General features: G+C 41.2%; 1 protein-coding gene and 1 long non-coding RNA gene across 2 annotated transcripts in view; both read right to left on the reverse strand.

Moving 5' to 3' along the window:
• Positions 1-21,665, reverse strand: part of LOC116685230 (NACHT, LRR and PYD domains-containing protein 12) — a 60,262-nt gene that overhangs the window by 21,145 nt on the left and 17,452 nt on the right. The window contains exons 4-8 of the mRNA XM_032510391.1: positions 15,441-15,614; positions 14,900-15,073; positions 14,386-14,559; positions 12,745-12,791; positions 12,504-12,621 (exon numbers count right to left, since the gene is read on the reverse strand). Coding sequence (XP_032366282.1) covers positions 12,504-12,621; positions 12,745-12,791; positions 14,386-14,559; positions 14,900-15,073; positions 15,441-15,614 — 687 coding nt within the window. The remainder of the gene's footprint in view (positions 1-12,503; positions 12,622-12,744; positions 12,792-14,385; positions 14,560-14,899; positions 15,074-15,440; positions 15,615-21,665) is intronic.
• On the reverse strand, positions 19,059-20,647 carry LOC116685231 (uncharacterized). The gene is made up of 3 exons (XR_004330926.1): positions 20,568-20,647; positions 19,636-19,829; positions 19,059-19,193 (listed from the first exon to the last, which is right to left on the reverse strand). It is a non-coding gene; the product is annotated as an uncharacterized LOC116685231 (long non-coding RNA).

The following is a 21,665-nucleotide window of genomic DNA, read 5'->3' on the forward strand; positions in this document are numbered from 1 at the left end:
AGGTATCAACATAGGATCAATAAGGGGTATCAACATAGGATCAATAAGAGGTATCAACATAGGATCAATAAGGGGTATCAACATAGGATCATTAAGAGGTATCAACATAGGATCAATAAGGGGTATCAACATAGGATCAATAAGGGGTATCAACATAGGATCAATAAAGGGTATCAACATAGGATCAATAAGGGGTATCAACATAGGATCAATAAGGGGTATCAATATAGGATCAATAAGGGGTATCAACATAGGATCAATAAGAGGTATCAACATAGGATCAATAAGGGGTATCAACATAGGATCAATAAGGGGTATCAACATAGGATCAATAAGGGGTATCAACATAGGATCCATAAGGGGTATCTACATAGGATCAATAAGGGGTATCTACATAGGATCAATAAGGGGTCTCCATATAGGATCAATAAGGGGTATCTACATAGGATCAATAAGGGGTATCCACATAGGATCAATAAGGGGTATCTACATAGGATCAATAAGGGGTATCAACATAGGATCAATAAGAGGTATCAACATAGGATCAATAAGGGGTATCCACATAGGATCAATAAGGGGTATCTACATAGGATCAATAAGGGGTATCCACATAGGATCAATAAAGGGTATCAACATAGGATCAATAAGGGGTATCTACATAGGATCATTAAGGGGTATCAACATAGGATCAATAAGGGGTATCAACATAGGATCATTAAGGGGTATCAACATAGGATCAATAAGGGGTATCAACATAGGATCAATAAGGGGTATCCACATAGGATCAATAAGGGGTATCCACATAGGATCATTAAGGGGTATCAACATAGGATCAATAAGGGGTATCAACATAGGATCATTAAGGGGTATCTACATAGGATCAATAAGGGGTATCAACATAGGATCATTAAGGGGTATCTACATAGGATCAATAAGGGGTATCAACATAGGATCAATAAGGGGTATCCACATAGGATCAATAAGGGGTATCCACATAGGATCAATAAGGGGTATCCACATAGGATCATTAAGGGGTATCAACATAGGATCAATAAGGGGTATCAACATAGGATCATTAAGGGGTATCAACATAGGATCAATAAGGGGTATCAACATAGGATCAATAAGGGGTATCCACATAGGATCAATAAGGGGTATCCACATAGGATCATTAAGGGGTATCAACATAGGATCAATAAGAGGTATCAACATAGGATCAATAAGGGGTATCCACATAGGATCAATAAGGGGTATCAACATAGGATCATTAAGGGGTATCAACATAGGATCATTAAGGGGTATCAACATAGGATCAATAAGGGGTATCAACATAGGATCATTAAGGGGTATCTACATAGGATCAATAAGGGGTATCAACATAGGATCATTAAGGGGTATCTACATAGGATCAATAAGGGGTATCAACATAGGATCAATAAGAGGTATCAACATAGGATCAATAAGGGGTATCCACATAGGATCAATAAGGGGTATCAACATAGGATCATTAAGGGGTATCAACATAGGATCAATGAGGGGTATCAACATAGGATCAATAAGGGGTATCAACATAGGATCAATAAGGGGTATCTACATAGGATCAATAAGGGGTATCAACATAGGATCAATAAGGGGTATCAACACAGGATCAATAAGGGGTATCTACATAGGATCAATAAGGGGTATCTACATAGGATCAATAAGGGGTATCAACATAGGATCAATAAGGGGTATCCACATAGGATCAATAAGGGGTATCAACATAGGATCAATAAGGGGTATCCACATAGGATCAATAAGGGGTATTAACATAGGATCAATAAGGGGTATCCACATAGGATCAATAAGGGGTATTAACATAGGATCAATAAGGGGTATCCACATAGGATCAATAAGGGGTATCAACATAGGATCAATAAGGGGTATCAACATAGGATCAATAAGGGGTATCAACATAGGATCAATAAGGGGTATCAACATAGGATCAATAAGGGGTATCAACATAGGATCAATAAGGGGTATCAACATAGGATCAATAAGGGGTATCAACATAGGATCAATAAGGGGTATCCACATAGGATCAATAAGGGGTATCAACATAGGATCAATAAGGGGTATCAACATAGGATCAATAAGGGGTATCAACATAGGATCAATAAGGGGTATCTACATAGGATCAATAAGGGGTATCTACATAGGATCAATAAGGGGTATCAACATAGGATCAATAAGGGGTATCAACATAGGATCAATAAGGGGTATCAATATAGGATCAATAAGGGGTATCAACATAGGATCAATAAGGGGTATCAACATAGGATCAATAAGGGGTATCTACATAGGATCAATAAGGGGTATCTACATAGGATCAATAAGGGGTATCAACATAGGATCAATAAGGGGTATCAACATAGGATCAATAAGGGGTATCAACATAGGATCAATAAGGGGTATCAACATAGGATCAATAAGGGGTATCAATATAGGATCAATAAGGGGTATCAACATAGGATCAATAAGGGGTATCAACACAGGATCAATAAGGGGTATCTACATAGGATCAATAAGGGGTATCAACATAGGATCAATAAGAGGTATCAACATAGGATCAATAAGGGGTATCAACACAGGATCAATAAGGGGTATCAACATAGGATCAATAAGGGGTATTCAACATAGGATCAATAAGGGGTATCAACACAGGATCAATAAGGGGTATCAACATAGGATCAATAAGGGGTATTAACATAGGATCAATAAGGGGTATCACACAGCGCTGAGTCTGCACATCGACTATTAACTTGACTACTGCAACACTTCTGGGCCAAGAAAGGGAAGTGGAGTCCGGCTTCGTGTTGCTTTCAACCAGAAATGGCAAAAGTACTCACTTCCCGTACTCAAGTGGAAATGCTGATTTAACTTCTTTACTCAAGCAAAAGTAACAGAGTACAGGCTTGGAAATTTACTTTAAGTATAAAAGTAAAAGTAGCTGATGAATGACAAATCTACCTGGACCAGACACCTGTTACCAGAGGGCACGCTGGGAAACTTCAGTAAACATGAAAAAAGGCTCTTTATTCTTCATTCTTTGTTCTTTGCTCTTTATTCTTTATACGCCACTGGCTACATTTCAAATGTGTATGCCAATAGGCCTAAAATATATTTAAAACTTATATAAAACATATATAAAACATATGTAATATACATAAAACATATAGCCTGTTTATTGTGACAGTGACTCCAGGTTAGTGAGATTCTGACTGAGTAGTAGGATGTGAATTCAACTGTGATTCTGTGAGAAGTCTGTTTATATTTCCATCTAATCAGATTACATTTGGTATTGTTGACACAAAAATAATAACTAACTCCAGGGAAATTATAGTAAACTTAGTGAGGACTAGATGAGGACTGGATTTAAAGCTGATTCTGGTTTCCCACTTCGCCCCAGGTGCATCCGTTAAAACACAGATGGAGAAAACTTCTCTCTTTTGATATTACAATCAAGCTTCAGGACAAACACGGGCGTGTGTGTGTGTGTGTGGTGTGTGTGTGTGTGTGTGTGTGTGTGTGTGTGTGTGTGTGTGTGTGTGTAGCTGTGTGTGTGCGTGTGTGTGTGTGTTTCTGCAAAGAAATAAATAACATTATATTGTACAGTAAAGGCTACCATACACAATGCATAGGAATCATATATGTTGGTATATAATAACAATAAACCCATTATTAATTACATTACAATTATATCTTAATGCAGTGTAACTGTGGCATGTAAACAATGCACCTAAAATACCAACGTGAGCGAGGGCGTTCAACAATCGCCGTTATGAATCACCAGCCAGGTGTAACCTAGGTAACAGGTGAAGAACACAAACAACAACATCACTAAATAAACTTTGACTTTGTCAGGTTCATAACACTTTAACTTACTAAATAAACATGGTCAAGCAAAGAAACGATACGCAGACGGCAAATATGCAGTTAATAGACTGTTGCAGCAAGAGGGAAGCACCGCGCGAGAGCGACCTATCTGCAGCATCACTCCCGGGGAACTCCTGGAAAATCTCTGTGGCACAGACTGTTTATTGAAACACACTCACACACAAAGATTCCCAGTTGTTGATACTAGGTGACATCTGTTATTTGGTTTATGCCTACACTGATACAACCAGGGCAGAGTGCAAGTTGCTAGGCGACGTGTACTTTGACTGACCTCGAACCTAAGACATGGGGCAACAGCTTAAAGAAACAAAGTTAGTTAGAAACACAGTTGGTTAAATGTGCATATAAGATTATAAAATATAATAAGCATGTAAGGATATATGACAAGCAAGATATGAATATATAATAAGCATGAAAGTTATAATATTTTAGGACACTACTACAGAGGAATATGAAATAAAAGACTTATAAAAATGAATTTCTCTGTCAGACTTTGCCAGAACTATAGACCAATAAAATGAACTGACAACAGATTGTAAGTTATGTGACTTACGGTTCTCAAGGACTCACAATCTGGACTGATCATCCTCCAGACAGCAATCTTGTAAAATGTAAGGAGTATAAAGTACCGATATTCGTGTTAAAATGTAAGGAGTAAAAGTAAACAGTCGCCAAAAAATACATAGTAAAGTAAAAATATCTGAAGAATCTACTTGAGTGCAGTAACAAAGTATTTGTACTTTGTTACTTCCCATCTATGCTGTCAACACAGAAACAGACCAAAGGTTCCAGCTAAAAACAAAGATGGCCGCCGTAACGTCTGACTACTGTTCACAGATAGAAGTTGGATGTGTAATAAAGTGTGTACATATACACATAGTACATAAAGTTACATGGAAACACATCTATGAAGGTTATTAAACAGTAAGGCAATTACTGCAAATGATCCAGTAGATGGAGACAATGTTACATCAATGTTAGAGTTACACACACACACACACACACACACACACACACACACACAAACACACACACAACACACACACAGGTCTACCTGGGTTGTAGTTGGGCAGCTCTGTGACTCCTGGCCAGCTGTCCTCAGACGGGACGTCCAGAACCAGCTGTCCTCAGACAGGAAGTAGAAGAAGTAGAAGCACCTGTGGAAAGGAAAAGTATTCCCATTCATACTCATGTAGAAGTATAGATACTAGGGTTCCAAAAGACTTCTGTAGAAGATGAAATATCAACTCAAGCTTTTTAGTCACGTAAAAGTGTCAAAGTACAACCATTTGGAAAAATTTGATTGGTACGACCAGGGATGTAGAAGGGTTGGCCGGTCTTCCTGGCTACCAACCTCCTGGTCCAGGTACGACAGGGATGTAGAAGGGTTGGCCGGTCTTCCTGGCTACCAACCTCCTGGTCCAGGTACGACCAGGGGTAGAAGGGTTGGCCGGTCTTCCTGGTACCAACCTCCTGGTCCAGGTACTACCAGGGATGTAGAAGGGTTGGCCGGTCTTCCTGGCTACCAACCTCCTGGTCCCAGGTAGGACCAGGGATGTAGAAGGGTTGGCGGTCTTCCTGGCTACCAACCCCTGGTCCAGGTACGACCAGGGATGTAGAAGGGTTGTGGTCTTCCTGGCTACCAACCTCCTGGTCCAGGTACACCAGGGATGTAGAAGGGTTGGCCGGTCTTCCTGGCTACCAACCTCCTGCACTGAAAAAAGGAGACTGGCCTACTCTTGGATTTATGTAAATGTCTTGGATGCATTTAACACAATTGACTCATGTTTTAAAGTTGAACATAACTATATAGTGTAGAAACTACATAATATGCAAAGAGGGTACGTGAATTTGTTCAGATCATGTTGGCATGAAGTGAGTCAATAAAGAAGCGATGTGATTCTCGTGATACCACACGTGATCTCGTCAGGCGCGCTTTACATTGTTGCTAGAAGAAGCAGGTAACGGTTACATCAAAGGGCTCCTCGTCCTGTACTCCACGCCACTATTCGGTCGGTAAGTAGATGGGTTTTCTAATAAATACTGTTGTTAAAGCTCAGCCAAATGTAGTTTAATGTCTTGAGACTCACTACGTAACGTAAATGCGGACCATGAGTTTCTTTGCTGGCGCTGTTTTATCACCATGTTTCATTTGAATTAGCTAGCTAGTTTTTTGAGCGGGAGCTGTTCATCTCTTTTAACTTTGCGGTGTTCATTAGTCTGTTTCTGTTAGTATTGGTTTGCCAACTGACTGTTCAGTTACATTGTGTGTAAACTGCACCGTGACCGTAGCGTTAGTGACATTGGCCATTGAGCAGCCTTAGCTAACGTTATCAGCGACATTAAGTTAGCGACGCCCCCCCCCCACACACACACCACACCACACACACCGTGCAAGGGGACCATGAGCAGACGGAGAGGAAATTCAAAAAAAACCATTAACGGTCTGCTCTGTCTAAAGCAGTGGTAGTAGCCTAATAACCACGTAGTGGTGGCCTGCCACTACTTGACGTAGCCTACACAGCACTCTTTTTGGGACACAAGCTGCTGGCTTTGCACGGTCAGCCCAGTGTTTGAACATGGAACATGGTTAGTCTCTGTTCTCATTAGAGAAGGCAATAATTACATTAATGATTTGATATTTTACAATGGTTATGCAGTGTACCTAAATAAAGTTGCCAGTGAGTGTACATCTAATGTATATTTATTGAAATATAGTTTTGTAATGACTATATTATTTTTTCCTGTTTTGCTGCAGAGTGACAGACAAACTCAAGTCTGCATATCACCTGGAAGCAGCTGATGGATCGTGGGCTCAAGTTTTTGTGGTAAGACCAGGACGTTGTATTTGCTCTTAATTTTATATATAAATATACATTTTAAATATTAAATTGTGGCCTGCTTGAACCATGTTTACCCTAACTTTTAATCCTTCTTTGTTTCCACTTTCACAGTGAATGGTACTGGAAGTGTTCCAGTGACACAGAGTGAATGTGGCAATGCAAGACCTGCCCTTCAGTTTTTACAAGTAGGTCCCATATTCTAAAACACTATTGAGTCAGACATAGACATTATAGGAATAACAATCGAATTCCATGTGTGCAGCTGCCCATGCACTTTCAGAACGTCGCATGAACTGTTAATTCATTTGAATGGATGTCATGTTATTAAAACTAGTCGTCATCAGTCAGAGAAATGTACATTTAGTTGCCATTTGTGTCCTTGTTTGGATCTTGTGTCTGATAGGAATTACTGGACTCACGTTAATGCACATTTAAAGAAAAATGAGGTTGTAACGTGTATGTTCTCGGATTGCAAATTTCAAACAACAGCCATTTTTGAAGCAACGGAGGTAATTAAAAAATGATGCCCTGACTAGTTGTGTCATAGGCAATGAGATGTGTAAAAGTAATGCTCGACTTTATTAGGATGTGTTTCAAATATTCCATAGCAGAGCCCAGATGATTAACCATGCACAGGGCTGGCCATGATATGGCAGGCAGGTGTAGATATGATGTTAGTAATGTCTTCTAAAATCTGTGGGCGGTGCCGTTATTAAAAAATATTTTCATGTTTCAGATAAACGCAGAGTTAAAGAGCATCACAGCCATGCCTCTACAATCAAAGTGTTAACAAAGCGACCGGGGAGCAGGGAAAAAGACTGCATCTATCTGAAGGAGAATCCCAACGTCTTGGTGCGGGAGTACACGGTGAGATTAAAACAAATGGTCAAAACAGTCCACTTTTTCTCCATAGTCCCCCATTATGAAAGTGAAAAAAATGTGTATCGTAACCTCTGACACATTGTCTCTTACATTAGGGATTAAGGCAGTGTGAAAAAAATTCAAATTATTGAAAGAAGGAAAATTCCTCCATCTTTCTACACTGCACTGACCCTCATCTGACAAGGGCAGAATTGGGACTTGGATAAATCCAGGTTAATGATAAAAATCCAAGAACATGAAACAAGTTCCAGAAAAAATGTAGATGAAAATTCAATCTTACATTAGTTTGTAAAGATTGAAGGCTCATTTGATCTGGAATCCTTTTTTCTCCATTAATTGACCATGAATGGCAGCATGCCAGGGCATTGTTTGGCTGTAGTACTCTCCTATGCTGCTTACATGGGTATAAATAAACTAGCAATTGCTGCATTCAGATGCAATCATTTATTTTTATTTATTTTAAAGCTTCAAGAAATGTTTTTATCTTAACCAGGACATGACTGAGGCCACTGCGCTGAGTGCCATCATGAAAGCGACAGTGGGAATTTACGTCACCAAACAGACGCCAGGCAATGACTTTCTGATGTTGGCATCATCATCGAGGGTGTGGTGGTTCTTCAAGATTTGGACAGCATGGCCCATCAACAGCCTTGCTGTTTGGACTTTGTACTCTTTGAACATGAGGTATCCGTCACAGCTCCGCTACACTTTCGAAGGGATTCAAAAGGTTTTAATGGAGTTGGATGTGACTTAACTCTCAAGGAAAGCCCAAAGCTTAAAGACAGAACTGCTCCAGTAAGGAGAGCTCACTGTTGTTGTGCACGTGAGGCCAAGTGTTCGTCCTTTACGGCCATGTGGACGGGCCAGTTATTTCCCCCTCTACAAGACTCTGATTGGCAGCATTCTTCAGTCTTAGTTTCTATCTGTCTTACAGGTGAAGGGATGGAGAACTGTACACAGTCTGAATACTGCCATCAGGGCCGTGTGAAACCGGATCTTTAGTTTAATTCAGTTGCAGTAAAGAGTTTTAATACTTCTAAGAATACAACTCAGACTTGGCTCTTATAGAGAACATTTTTTCTTTGTGTGCAGCCCCTATCTGTGGGACCAGTGATGGTTTTAGTTTACTGTGTAATTTAAAAAACTTTAAACTTAGATTATTTGAAGTTCAACCAATGTTCCATTTCCTACAACAGTATTGCATTAGATATTGACACAGTCCTTAATTTATTTATTTACAATAGATTTTTCATTCACAAAGAAAATTGGTGTCCTTAAAGGTTGGATTTTCCTATTTTTTTAAATTACAGCATTAAGATCAATTTCCTAAAGATGTTTTTTTAATCCTCTTTTTAAGCATGGGGGTGTACACTTATGCAAGCCAATGTATGTACAGGGTGAATTCATGGCCGGACTGAAGGCAGCGTAACATTTTTGAAATATTTACCTGTGTCTGTAAGTGACACTTAAACCTTGAATGTTAGTTAATGACCAGATTCTTTGTGAGTGTTGGAAGTTTGGCTCTTGAATAAAGGTTTTGCAACTGCAAATGTAACTGGTAAAAATGGGTCATTTTAATGATAAAGAGCGTTAATAGAAAGGTATTTGACATTAAAATAAATGATTGCTGGAATGGTAACTCATGTTTTTGCATTTTAAATCTGTTTTATAGTTACATTGAAGTGTTAAATTACAATTGTTACTTAATTTAATCTCGACAATAGAGACCTTGAACATGTTGTTTGTATTGTTCTCCTCAAAGATGGTTGTCAGAAACCTTTTTCAAAAGAAAAATGTCCAGTTTCCATTTTGACTGAGTTGGTAAACACTGAAAAACTGACGTTACTTGTTCACTGTTGATTTGTTTTACAGTAAAACAGTAATGTCAGTTCAATTCTTTACCTATTGTCACTGCAGTGAAATTAGACATTTTCTTGTGAAAGGTTACTAGTGGTTACAGGCAACCATCTTTAGAGAACAATACAATCTGTTTTAGTGCCAAAAAATTGTGTAATTGACACTAGAATATACTACTATATATTATGAAAAAAATGTGTAGTATTTAAGTGACCAAATAGTATTGGAGTAAAAATTATTGAATAGTGTTGAAATAACATGATGAAATTGTGAAGGATTAAAATGTTCCAAGAGCACAAATTACTTTATCAAAACATGTTTCAATCACTCGGTATCAACACAAAAACACAGGTGTATGAACATGAATACCTTGTGTTAATTTGACTCAATTGTTTAATCTGCTGCCAAAGCAAAACAACTGTGTGCAACCAATGTCCACTATTGAATTAAGTTAATCCAACCTGTTATTTTTTCAGTGTGGTCAGGTACACCAGGGATGTAGAAGGGTTGGCCGGTCTTCCTGGCTACCAACCTCCTGGTCCAGGTACGACCAGGGATGTAGAAGGTTGCTGGTCTTCCTGGCTACCAACCTCCTGGTCCAGGTACGACAGGGATGTAGAAGGGTTGGCAGGTCTTCGTACTGGGCTACATACGGACATCCATTGTTTGTTGTCAGCTGGCATAACAGACTATTTGTTTCATTTATTTGTGTACTTAATCCTTTGAATTGTAACTTTATAGTTCTTATTAGCTCTATATGAATATTTTTTTATTCATATGCATGCACTAATGTTTTAACCAGAATCCTTTGTTATAGAGTCATGTAAATAAAATAGTTTTTTCATATATGTAATACATAAATTACACAAATACATTCATACCGAAATAATAAAATATGTAACAAAATAAATTTTACAAATTTGTAAAATGTAAATGGATTGTATTTATTTATTTTATAAATCGCTTTTCTAGTCTTAATGACTTCTCATTTACATAGTTTACATAATATAGGAACCATTCACCATCCACACTCCGATGGGGCATCGGAGGCAACTCAGGGTCCAGTGTCTTGCCCAAGGACACTGCGGGGCTGTAGGGCCAGGGATTGAACCCCCAACCTTCAGATTGGCAGGAAACTTATTTTTATTGTTTAAGTTAAGTTTTCACCAACACGCCATATTTTTAAATGATTTTTGCATGGAAAAAATGAAATTCTTATGCTGCTGGTTTTGTTTGTAACTTTATTACATTCAGTTTGTCAACACAACATATCTCTCAAACTGACATTTATACATGTACTGATCATATGAGACAGGTTTTGGTGCATTATATACTCAAGTTGGAATGTAGTCCATGAAATTTGGCCTTTTCTAAAAAATGCTTCAACTTCACGAAACTGGCACCAACTTAAATTAAACATAAACATAAATTCAGCAGTGATATTTTATACGTCAAAGTTTTCAGTAGGTACTCTGTAATCACAGAAAGATAAAATATAAGCACACTTATATACCAAGTTGGCTGAAATGACTCTAAATGCTACCCTGTCCCCCGAATGTTGAATGCTGCAAAAACAACAATTCTAAAATAGATTCTTTACAACTCAAAATCAACTTAGATTATAACACAGCTCATATTTACTTATCTGTATCATCCCTATCACTATCAGAGCCTTCATCACATGAAGGTCTTTCCTCTGTTTCCTGTCAAACATTTGCACAATTTTGCAACGACATAAATCAACACAACAGTCTTGCAGACATACAGGGACATCTTCCTGTCTCACATCTGCTATGCTTACAACTGCAGAGGACTGCCTGCAGCAACCTTTCAGGGACAGGAGGTCTAGTCCTCCAGGTCTCTGTTAACTCACCATCCTCGAGGTGCCATCCATTGCCAACGGGTGAAGGGACACACATTATACCTTTCAGAGAATGTCTCATGATGGCTGCTTGGTAGTTTGCCCTTGTGTAGTGTTGGTAAAGGGCGTCACTTGTCGGGGGCGTGGATAGTTCTGGCAAAGCTGACGACGCCATGCAGGATGCTTCGTGTCCTGCATCGTTCACATTTTGGCAGATGACTGGCCATACAGGTGGCACACATATGTGCAACGTTGCTCAAAGGTAGACTTGTCTAGGTTAAAACTGGTACCCAGATTTGGAAATTAACTCAGATATTCCTCTTTCTTACAAGCAACAGAAAAGCCTTTCTTTGGCCTTTGCCATTAAAGGAACTTGTAGAGTCCCAGCCTGAGAAGGTACGGATCCCAATAAGTGCCAAACAGACACTCGTACCAAGAGCTGATGACACCATAGCTAAGTCAATGAGCCTTGTTTGGTTACTAACCCCGGTAAATATTGATGAAAAGATAATGAACAACTCCACATGCTACACACTGGACCTTTAAAGGACCGGAAGTGGAAGAAGTTCTCATTGGTCACGAGGAATCTGGTCAACCATCCTGAATCATTTCATTCATTGCTTCATAACAATAAGCTGACATATTCCTGGAAGTGTGTGATCCTGTCCAGACTCAGCTGATCAGCAGTGAGAGACAGGAGGAGACTCTCCGTCTCCACAGGACACAGAGACACTGAGGAGCCAGGAGACCAGAACCTAAACCCAGGATAGAGAGTCTGAGTGGATGAGGTGTTGAAGGTGTGGAGGTGGATCAGTGAGTCAGAGGAGACTGTGTAGAAGGACAGAGAGCCAGCAGGACAGTCCACATACACTGCTACTCTACCAGAGACACGGGAGGAGGAGATGGGTGTTCTTATGTAATTGTGACAGACAGAGTACCCACCATCAGAGCAGATCAGACTCCAGGAATGATCATTATGTCCAAACCCACAGTCAACACTGTCTCCTCTCCTCCTGATTCCTCTGTAACTCACTGATATATAAACCCTTCTTCTGGTCTGGACCTCCCAGTAACAGCGACCAGTCAGACCATCTCTACACAGCAGCTGAGGATAGAACTCAAACCTCTCTGGATGACCAGGATATGGCTGATCCTCCTGCACCCGGGTCACCTTCCTGTTGTTGTCAGACAGTTTGAGGTTCCTGTGCACCGTGTTGGTGTCGACTGTGAGTTCACAGGAATCTGACGGAGAGAACGAGACACAACACAGCTGCAGTTATTAACCAATCAGCTCTTTGGTGATGACATCACAGGGTTGAATGAGTGATGTCACAGTCTGATGAATGAAATTAAAAACACACTTACACTTCCTCAGACCTGGTGTCAACCATCTGACTCCAGCAGGCTCCACCCTGAAAGGGGGGGGGGGGGGGGGGGGGGCATTACATCACTCTCTCACACAGCTTGGTTCTGATCTAATGTAGCGCTGAGATTCACTCATTTATATTCATTCCTAGTTCCTGTCTCTCTCTCTAACCTGTCTCTCTCTCTAACCTGAATAATACCTTCCATTATATTAATGTCCAGATAATGTGATTTCAAGGCTGTGAAACTGAAAATATGAAGACATACGATTTGAACAGAAATATTTGACAGGCCTTGGTTTTGGGACACATTCTTGATGTAAACAAGGTTTGATCTAATTCTGAGAAAGGAACCACAACCTGGAAATCTATTTTAACCCAGAAGATTCTTCAGGGCCCGATTCACAATTTCTTGTCCCCCTGGCAACAAACCCCCCCCCCCCCCCCCCCAGTCTCTATCATCAGGAGCATATAGCCTATACTACTAATAACCAATCAGGAGCATATAGCCTATACTACTAATAACCAATCAGGAGCATATAGCCTATACTACTAATAACCAATCAGGAGCATATAGCCTATACTACTAATAACCAATCAGGCTTCTGCATGGCTCAGTGGAGATGGATGTATTTACAACAGCCTCCACATTTATGAAATGCATTAAGAGACAGAACAGATGCTCAAACGTTTAACAAAACTTTTTATAATTAATCTTTCACAGAACTTAATTATTACATGTTTCATATGTAGCCAATCAGAAACCTTTAGACTGCAACAGTGACATAAAGCAGAAAGCTAGGGAGCCATCACTTAAAACAAGAGATTATTTCTAATATGCAAAATGGGAAATAATCACCAGCCATGAAGCAGGCAATTTGTGCGCATTATTATGTTAGTGTGTATATTATATTAGTGTGTACAGAGAAAAAGTCAAGATCGAGTTTATTGTTTTGCAATAAACTATATCTACATTTTATGTTGATACTATATATTCTTATTATTTTATTTCAACAAATGTGCCTTACAACTGGCCTCCTCATCTTCCTCCTCCTGATCCCTCTCTACCTCTCACTGAATCTGCAGCCTCCTCTTCCTGCATGTACATCACTTTCTCTCTCTCTCACACACACACACACACACACACACACACACAACACACACACACACACACACACACACACACACACACACACACACACACACACACACGGAAAGAGGTTTGAGTGACTTTTTGAATCTAGAGTCATACTCTCCCAGCACAAGAGGAACTTAGAGAAATAAATGGTCCAGACGTCAGAGTCCGTCTCTATACAATAACATGAGCCATGCAGCACCGGCAGCTGACATTTAAACCTCTAGATAACTAGTCTGCCTAAAGAGGAGATTAAGCTTCATCCACACAGAAAAGCACATCGCCTTGTGCTAAGCTAGGCTAACCTGTCCTGGACCTCTCTTTGTGTAGTTAAAACTGATTTGATCCCAGGTTAGATGGAAAAAGGATGTTTCCTAAAACCACAGACAGATATCTGTCAAACTTAAATCAACTATTAAAAAGGGAGTTATCATTTTAGTTCCTGGAGATGTTCTCCTTTAAAACTTCCTCCACTAATATCTCCTTTATGTTGATCAGTGTGTGTACCTGAGAGTGTCCAGTCTCCAGAGAGGATCCTTCAGTCCCGCTGACAGCAGCTTCACTCCTGAGTCCCCTGGATGATTGTAGCTCAGGTCCAGCTCTCTCAGATGGGAGGGGTTGGAGCTCAGAGCTGAGACCAGAGAAGAACAGCCTTCCTCTGAGATCAGACAGCCTGACAGACTGGAAACACACAGAACAACACACAGGAAGCCTCTGTCAACACGTGGGGCCATGTCCTAGTTCTTTCTTTGTTTGTTGTCCAGGTACATTTTAGTCCAGATTTAGAATAATTTTTAAAATTATCTTCGGTATTTAATTATTTAACAACAAAAGCCTGTTAAAATGGATTACAAATCCTTATAAAAGTACCTTTGGTTCTACAAAATAATAGTTATATGATTAATAACTACTGCTGAAGTTTATCATATAAAGAGACACAAAGCTACACGTCAGCTGTTGATCAACTACAGTTAGTCAGAGTTTAAATGGTCATCAGTTGAACGGGTTAATGAATCCTGACCTGAGAGTCTCCAGAGTGCAGTGTGGACTCTTCAGTCCATCAGAGATCAGCTTCCCTCCTGAATCCTGCAGGTTGTTGTTACTCAGGTCCAGCTCTCTCAGACTAGAGGACTGGGAGCTGAGAACTGAGGACAGAGCTTCACAGCTTCTCTCTGACAGGTTACAGCCACTCAGCCTGGAGAGACAACAGGAAACAAGACGGATAACATGTGTTTAAATGTTGAGTCTGGACATTTTGTGTATTTAGATTAAATCCTTTTTCAGTTTAAATTCTGATATTTCTAAACAAGTTGTAGATCACTACTCAAGAATGAACCAGGTATCAACGTCATATGATATTAAAACAAAGAATTTCTAGATCCCAGCCACAGTTCATATTGCATGCTTTATGGCGTATGATTATAAATAAAAATGAAATACTTAGGAATCATTCAAAGATTTTCTGAAATTAGTCCTGACATAAGAAGGGCTGTTTAAATAAAAGGAAGCTTAAAGTTTTAAAAAATATCTCAAATTAAAGACAATCAGTAAGTTGGTCTGACCTGAGAGTCTCCAGAGTGCAGTGTGGACTCTTCAGTCCATCAGAGATCAGCTTCCCTCCTGAATCCTGCAGGTTGTTGTTACTCAGGTCCAGCTCTCTCAGACTAGAGGACTGGGAGCTGAGAACTGAGGACAGAGCTTCCCAGCTTCTCTCTGACAGGTTACAGCCACTCAGCCTGGAGAGACAACAGGAAGTTATTATTATTAACTCCTGTTATTAAAAGATAGCAGAGTATTTATTGATGAATAAATCCCACGTACAGAGCTTTGTTGGAGGCTTTGACCACTGGCAGCAGCCTCAGAAGAGCCTCCTCTGAAGCAGAGTATTTCTTCAGGTCAAACACGTCCAGATCTTCTTCTGATGACAGTAAGATGAAGACCAGAGCTGACCACTGAGCAGGAGACAGATTATGTGCGGAGAGACGTCCTGATCTCAGGAACCGTGGATCTGCTCCACTAGAGAACGATCATTCAGTTCATTCAGACAGTGGAACAGATTGATGCTTCTCTCTGCAGACAGATCCTCATCCATCTTCTCTGATGTACTTTACTGTTTCTGATTCATCTTTGATCTACTTCCTGTCTGTGTCAGCAGACCTCTTAGGAGATTCTGATTTGTCTGCAGAGAAAGACCCAGGAGGAAGCGGAGGAACAAGTCCAGGTGTCCATTTGGACTCTGTAAGGCCTGTCCACAGCACTCTGGTAGAACTGTGTTGATGATGTTTGTTCTTCTGCCAGCAGGTTGACTCCAGAGTTGGTGAAGGTCAGATGGACATGAAGAGCAGCCATAAACTCCTGGACACTCAGATGGACGAAGCAGAACACCTTGTCCTGGTACAGTCCTCTCTCCTCTTTAAAGATTTGTGTGAAGACTCCTGAGACCACTGAGGCTGCTCTGATATCGATGCCACACTCTGTCAGGTCTGATTCATAGAAGATCAGGTTGCCTTTCTGCAGCTGCTCGAAAGCCAGTTTTCCAAGACTCCATCATCTTCCTGCTCTCTGGACTCCAGGTTGGATCCGTCTCACCTCCTCCATCATACTTGATGTTCTTCACTTTGGACTGAACCACCAGGAAGTGGATGTACATCTCAGTCAGGGTCTTGGGCAGCTCCCTTCTCTCTCTGGTTTTCAACATGTCCTCCAGAACTGTAGCAGTGATCCAGCAGAAGACTGGGATGTGGCACATGATGTGGAGGCTTTGTGAGGTCTTGATGTGGGAGATGATTCTGCTGGCCTGCTCCTCATCTCTGAATCTCTTCCTGAAGTACTCCTCCTTTGGGCATCATTAAACCCTCTGACCTCTGTCACCATGTCAACACACCCAGGAGGGATCTGATTGGCTGCTGCAGGTCGTGTGGTTATCCAGAGGCGAGCAGAGGGAAGCAGATCCCCCCTGATGAGGTTTGTCAGCAGCACACCCACTGAGGTGGTCTCTGTAACATCAGTCAGGATTTAGTGTTGAGGAAGTCCAGAGAAGTCGACACTCATCCAGACCGTCAAAGATGAAGACCACCGGGAACTCTTCAAACCGGCAGATTCCTGCTTCTTTGGTTTCACTAAAGAAGTAATCAACAAGTTCCACCAAGCTGAACTTTCTCTCTTTCAGCACATTCAGCTCTCTGAAGGTGAAGGGGAATGTGAACTGGATGTCCTGGTTGGCTTTGCCTTCAGCCCAGTCCAGAGTGAACTTCTGGGTTAAGACTGTTTTCCCGATGCCAGCCACTCGGTTGTCATCACTGCTCTGATTGGTTCATCTCTTCAGGTGGGGTTTTAAAGATGTCTTCTTGTCTGATTATTGTTTTGGTCTGTCTGGTTTCCTGGATGCTGTTTCAATCTGTCTGACCTCATGTTCATCATTGACCCCTGCAGCCCCTCCCTTCATGAGGTAGATCTCTGTGAACATCTGATCCAGAACGGTTTGGTTTCCTGCTTTAGCAATCAACACACTCTGGAACTTCCTGTTTAGCTTAGATTTGAGTTTATGCTTAGAAACTTCTGCTGGACTTCCTGAATGAACACAGAACAAAGAAGACCAGTAGGTGATTTACAAAGAAACAGGAACATACTCTGACCCTCTCTGGAGACATTAGTAAACGTCCCATTAGTCCAGCAAGTTAAATCTTTAGAGAAATCCTCTTACTGCTCTGCAGACGGTCAGCCAGCTCGTCCTGCTTCATTCTCCTCAGGAAGTGGAGTGTGATCTTCAGAAACGCCTCTCTGCTCCTCCTCTGCTCTTCATCCTCACCCTCCCTCTGACTCTCTGAGCATTCTGGGTAATCTGGTCTCAGAAGCTTCTGGATCTTCTTCAGCTCGTTCTTCACAAAAGTGATGATGTTGTCCTCCAGCAGCTGGAACAGAAGATTATATGAATGACAATCAGACTGAAATCCTGGAAGCAGACCAGATCCATGATGGACAGACTGAGGACCCTCTGGTCTGAACAGGGCAGCATGGAGATGATTGGGAACACAATAGATGTAAAAGTAGTTGGTGTACATGTACAGACCCTAAAGATGGAGTCCAGGGGGGTTTGATGCTGCTGGGCAGACTGACCACTGGGACCCTCTGAGCTCCTGGTCCACTCTGTGGAGGAATCAGGAAGAATTAGCTCCCATCATGTCTGTCCACGCAGAGACACACACAAGGTAAAGGTCCTATGACTTAAAGTGTTAGGAGCGGGGAGAAGAGCTTAGATGACTCTTGTCCTGACCCAGGTGACACAGACATTTACTAAGGTTGCTGGGAGGAAGGGGGGTGCACATAAAGTTACCCTGGAAGAAGCACTTTGAGACACATATCTGAATTGGTCCAGACCAGGTCCAATATCAAACTGAGATCTACAGTTGAAGACCAGTCTTACTGGACAGCTTTCAGATGTGAGAATATAAATATATGCGCAGAAGAAAGATAGAATTTACAGTATAGAGAAAACAGTATAAAAATAACAGTAAACCTTTAGCCATGAAAAAAAAACTTTAGAATAATTGATCGGTTAAGAACCGTTTCCAGGTAGAGTGTCCAGGTAGATTATTAATTAGTTAATTGCACAGTGAAAGAGTTGCTGATGACAGAGAGATGCTGAAAATAAACTCAGATTTTGGTTGAAACATGACTCAGCAATATTAAGATATTATAATATTATAACAGCTGACCTCTTTCCAGCAGTGGGTTGTTGACCTTTAAAGTCAATGAGGCCTTGATGTGACCAGTCACTCTTGAAGGACACACAGCTGGGTCCAGGTCCAGCAGAGTCTGGTGTCTGATGGATCCTGTTACACAGAGAGTAAGACCAACAGGGATGGAAATCCACATTTTGGTATTCAGACACAAAAACTGCTGCAGATACAAGCAGCAACTAAAACAAGACTAACACAAAGAAGTTCAATGAACTAGACAAAAAACTGGGTTCAAAAGCTCAAACACCAGATATACAGGACCAGACCAGATCCAGTATTTACCTAAAGTCAAGAGATGAAGACTGGTTTAACTGGACAGCTTTCAGATGGAGAATATAAATATATGTGAAGAAGAAAGATGCTGAGATAAACTTCAAAAAATTTTTGGAGACATAAAAGTTAAAGCATGACTCAGCAATATTATAATATTATTACAGCTGACCTCGATCCAGCAGAGGGTTGATCTCCTTTAAAGTCAAAGCGTTCATCCTTTGACCGATCGCTCTCAATCGACACACAGCTGGGTTCAGGATCAGGATCAGGATCAGGATCGGTTGGTCTGGTCTCTGATGGGTCCTGATAGAAAAACACATGTATTGAGGGTCATGTTCAGTAGTCTCTTAGAGCCAGACTTCCTCCTCCACAGCTCTGCAGAGGAAGGTCTGGCTAGTCCTAGTATTTTCATTTCATTTTTAATTTACAAAAAGTTAATAAATGAGGATTTTTAATATAAAAGTAGTCTTGATTAATCACTAGTCAATCATTAATTCCGACGATCGACTAAGAAAATTTAATCGAATGCCCATCCCTATTTATCAGCATCTGTTTAGACCAATCACAGTCATCGTGGGCGGGGCTAAGCTCTCAGGAAGTCTCAGGAAGGACCGGCTGGAGTGTGGAGAGTGCACCTGGACGACAGGCTACAGTGGGCTGGAACACAGAGACCCTCTACAAGAAGACCCCCCCCCCCAATGAGACAACATGACTCCTAGTTGTTGGAGGGTTCAGAACAACTCACCTCTGTCTTCGGCTTTCAATCTGGTCCTCCCCGTCCTTCTGTCTTTGCCTCTTCCTTCTCTCCTCCTCCATTTTAATTGGCCTGTCCATTACAGGTCTCCTTGTTTTTAAAGTGGGGGTGTCTCCGTGGACCAGTGGCTCTTCATGGACACACAGCTGGGCCCAGGTTCAGCAGGGTCTGGTCTCTGATGGGTCCTGTTAGAAAGAGAGGAAGATCTCCAGAAACTAGAAGCTATCCAGCAGATAATAAAGAGTGAAGCTGGTGGCTGGATGATTTCTGTCCTTCATTATTACATTACATTACATGTCCTTCAGCGGACGCTTTCATCCAGAGACACTTACAACTGAGAGACATGGCAGAGGTCCCACGCCTCTGGAGACACTAGGGTTACAGGTCCTGCTCAGGGACACATTGGCTGATGTATGGCAGTGGGAATCGAACCCTGATCTCCCACACCAAAGACATGTGTCATATCCCTTAATCTTTCTGTCCTCTAATGGAGACAAGACCCATTAAGACCAGTCTCAGCTTCCTGTCCTGGGCCTCCTCCTCCACACAGCACTACAACAGTAACAGTGGCATTTTATTCTGAAGGCTCCAGAGGAAACAGTAGAGTCCTGTTGGGTCTGACTTCACGCTGGTGGAGACGACGGTTTGATCTCTGAGAGCAGCCCCATCTTCTAACTCAGCCTGAATGCAACACCAAGGACTTTCAACAAACACACACACACACACACACACACACACCCACACACACACACACACACACACACACACACACACACACACCTCCCCCCATTATAATGAAGCTGTTTGTGAACCTCTCTCTGAAACTCGTGTTGTTCCGAACAGACGAGTTCAAGGGAGAGAAATAACTGCGTCACACAGTTATGGTTACACCCCCCCCCCATTAAAATGAGAGTGTATCTTACCTCCTAACCCTTCATCTGGAGCTCCACTGCGAGAGAAAGAACTGCGTCTCAGCCTCACTGGACTGTCAACAACTCAGGTGAGTTATTTCCTGATGAGTCACAGCCCCACCTGGCAGGAAGCACTTTCACAATAAGAGCTTTAAGGTTCATTATTAAATGATGGAGGAACAACAGTCTAGAAAATCAAGACAGCAAACTAAAACCTAGAGTGGCCCAGACACTGGCAGACCTCCACAGAGTCCAACCTGCTGGACAGTGCAGGAAGAAGAAGAAGAATAATAATGAGAAGAAGAAGAAGCACAACAACAGGTGATTATTAACTGATGGAGGAACAACAGTCTAGAAACTAAGACCTCCAGTGGTCCAGCCGGGTCGACACAGATGTGCACGCTCACTTCTCTTGTTTCTCATTTCCTTATATTTGTGTGTGGCTTTTGCATTTCTCTTGACCCGTCTGGGCCACCGTACAATCTGCATCACCAGAGAGAGGTGGCATGAAACTACCAGCAGATATTGACATCCATCTCCAGTCTGTCAAATAACCTGAGATCCAACGCCCTGACCCCCATGTCTCCAGGGACAGATGTGCAAACAATGGTCTATTTAGCAGCTAAATACACAAAGAATGAAACCTTTATATTACCCATAGAAAACTATTATTATTATTCAGATGATTATGGAACTGATGTGTAGAAGTAATGAATGTCATGGATACCAAGTAGCAATTTAATGTAATCAACTAAAAGTGTGATTTTTCTTATGAAAGATAGAGAAGTAAGTGTACAAGGCAAGGCAGCTTTATCTGTAGAGCACATTTCAGCAACAGGGCAATTCAAAGTGCTTTACACAACATCAGTTAAACAGATAAAACACAAGTAAAAACAGTTAAAAATCATAAGCATATAAAACGCATGAATAGACAGTTAAAACCAAAATAGACACATAAAACACAAGAATAAAAGTTACAGTGCAGCATAAGAAATTTAATTGTTTCAAAACACATCTACTGTTCCCCGCTTGGGGAAATTATGTCACTCAGTTCTGTCCCTGACAGAAGGAAAATATCAATGATATTTTTACTTTTAGCTTTTATCTGGC

Source organism: Etheostoma spectabile, unplaced genomic scaffold (assembly GCF_008692095.1).
Source record: "Etheostoma spectabile isolate EspeVRDwgs_2016 unplaced genomic scaffold, UIUC_Espe_1.0 scaffold00569674, whole genome shotgun sequence".
Classification (NCBI taxonomy): domain Eukaryota; kingdom Metazoa; phylum Chordata; class Actinopteri; order Perciformes; family Percidae; genus Etheostoma; species Etheostoma spectabile.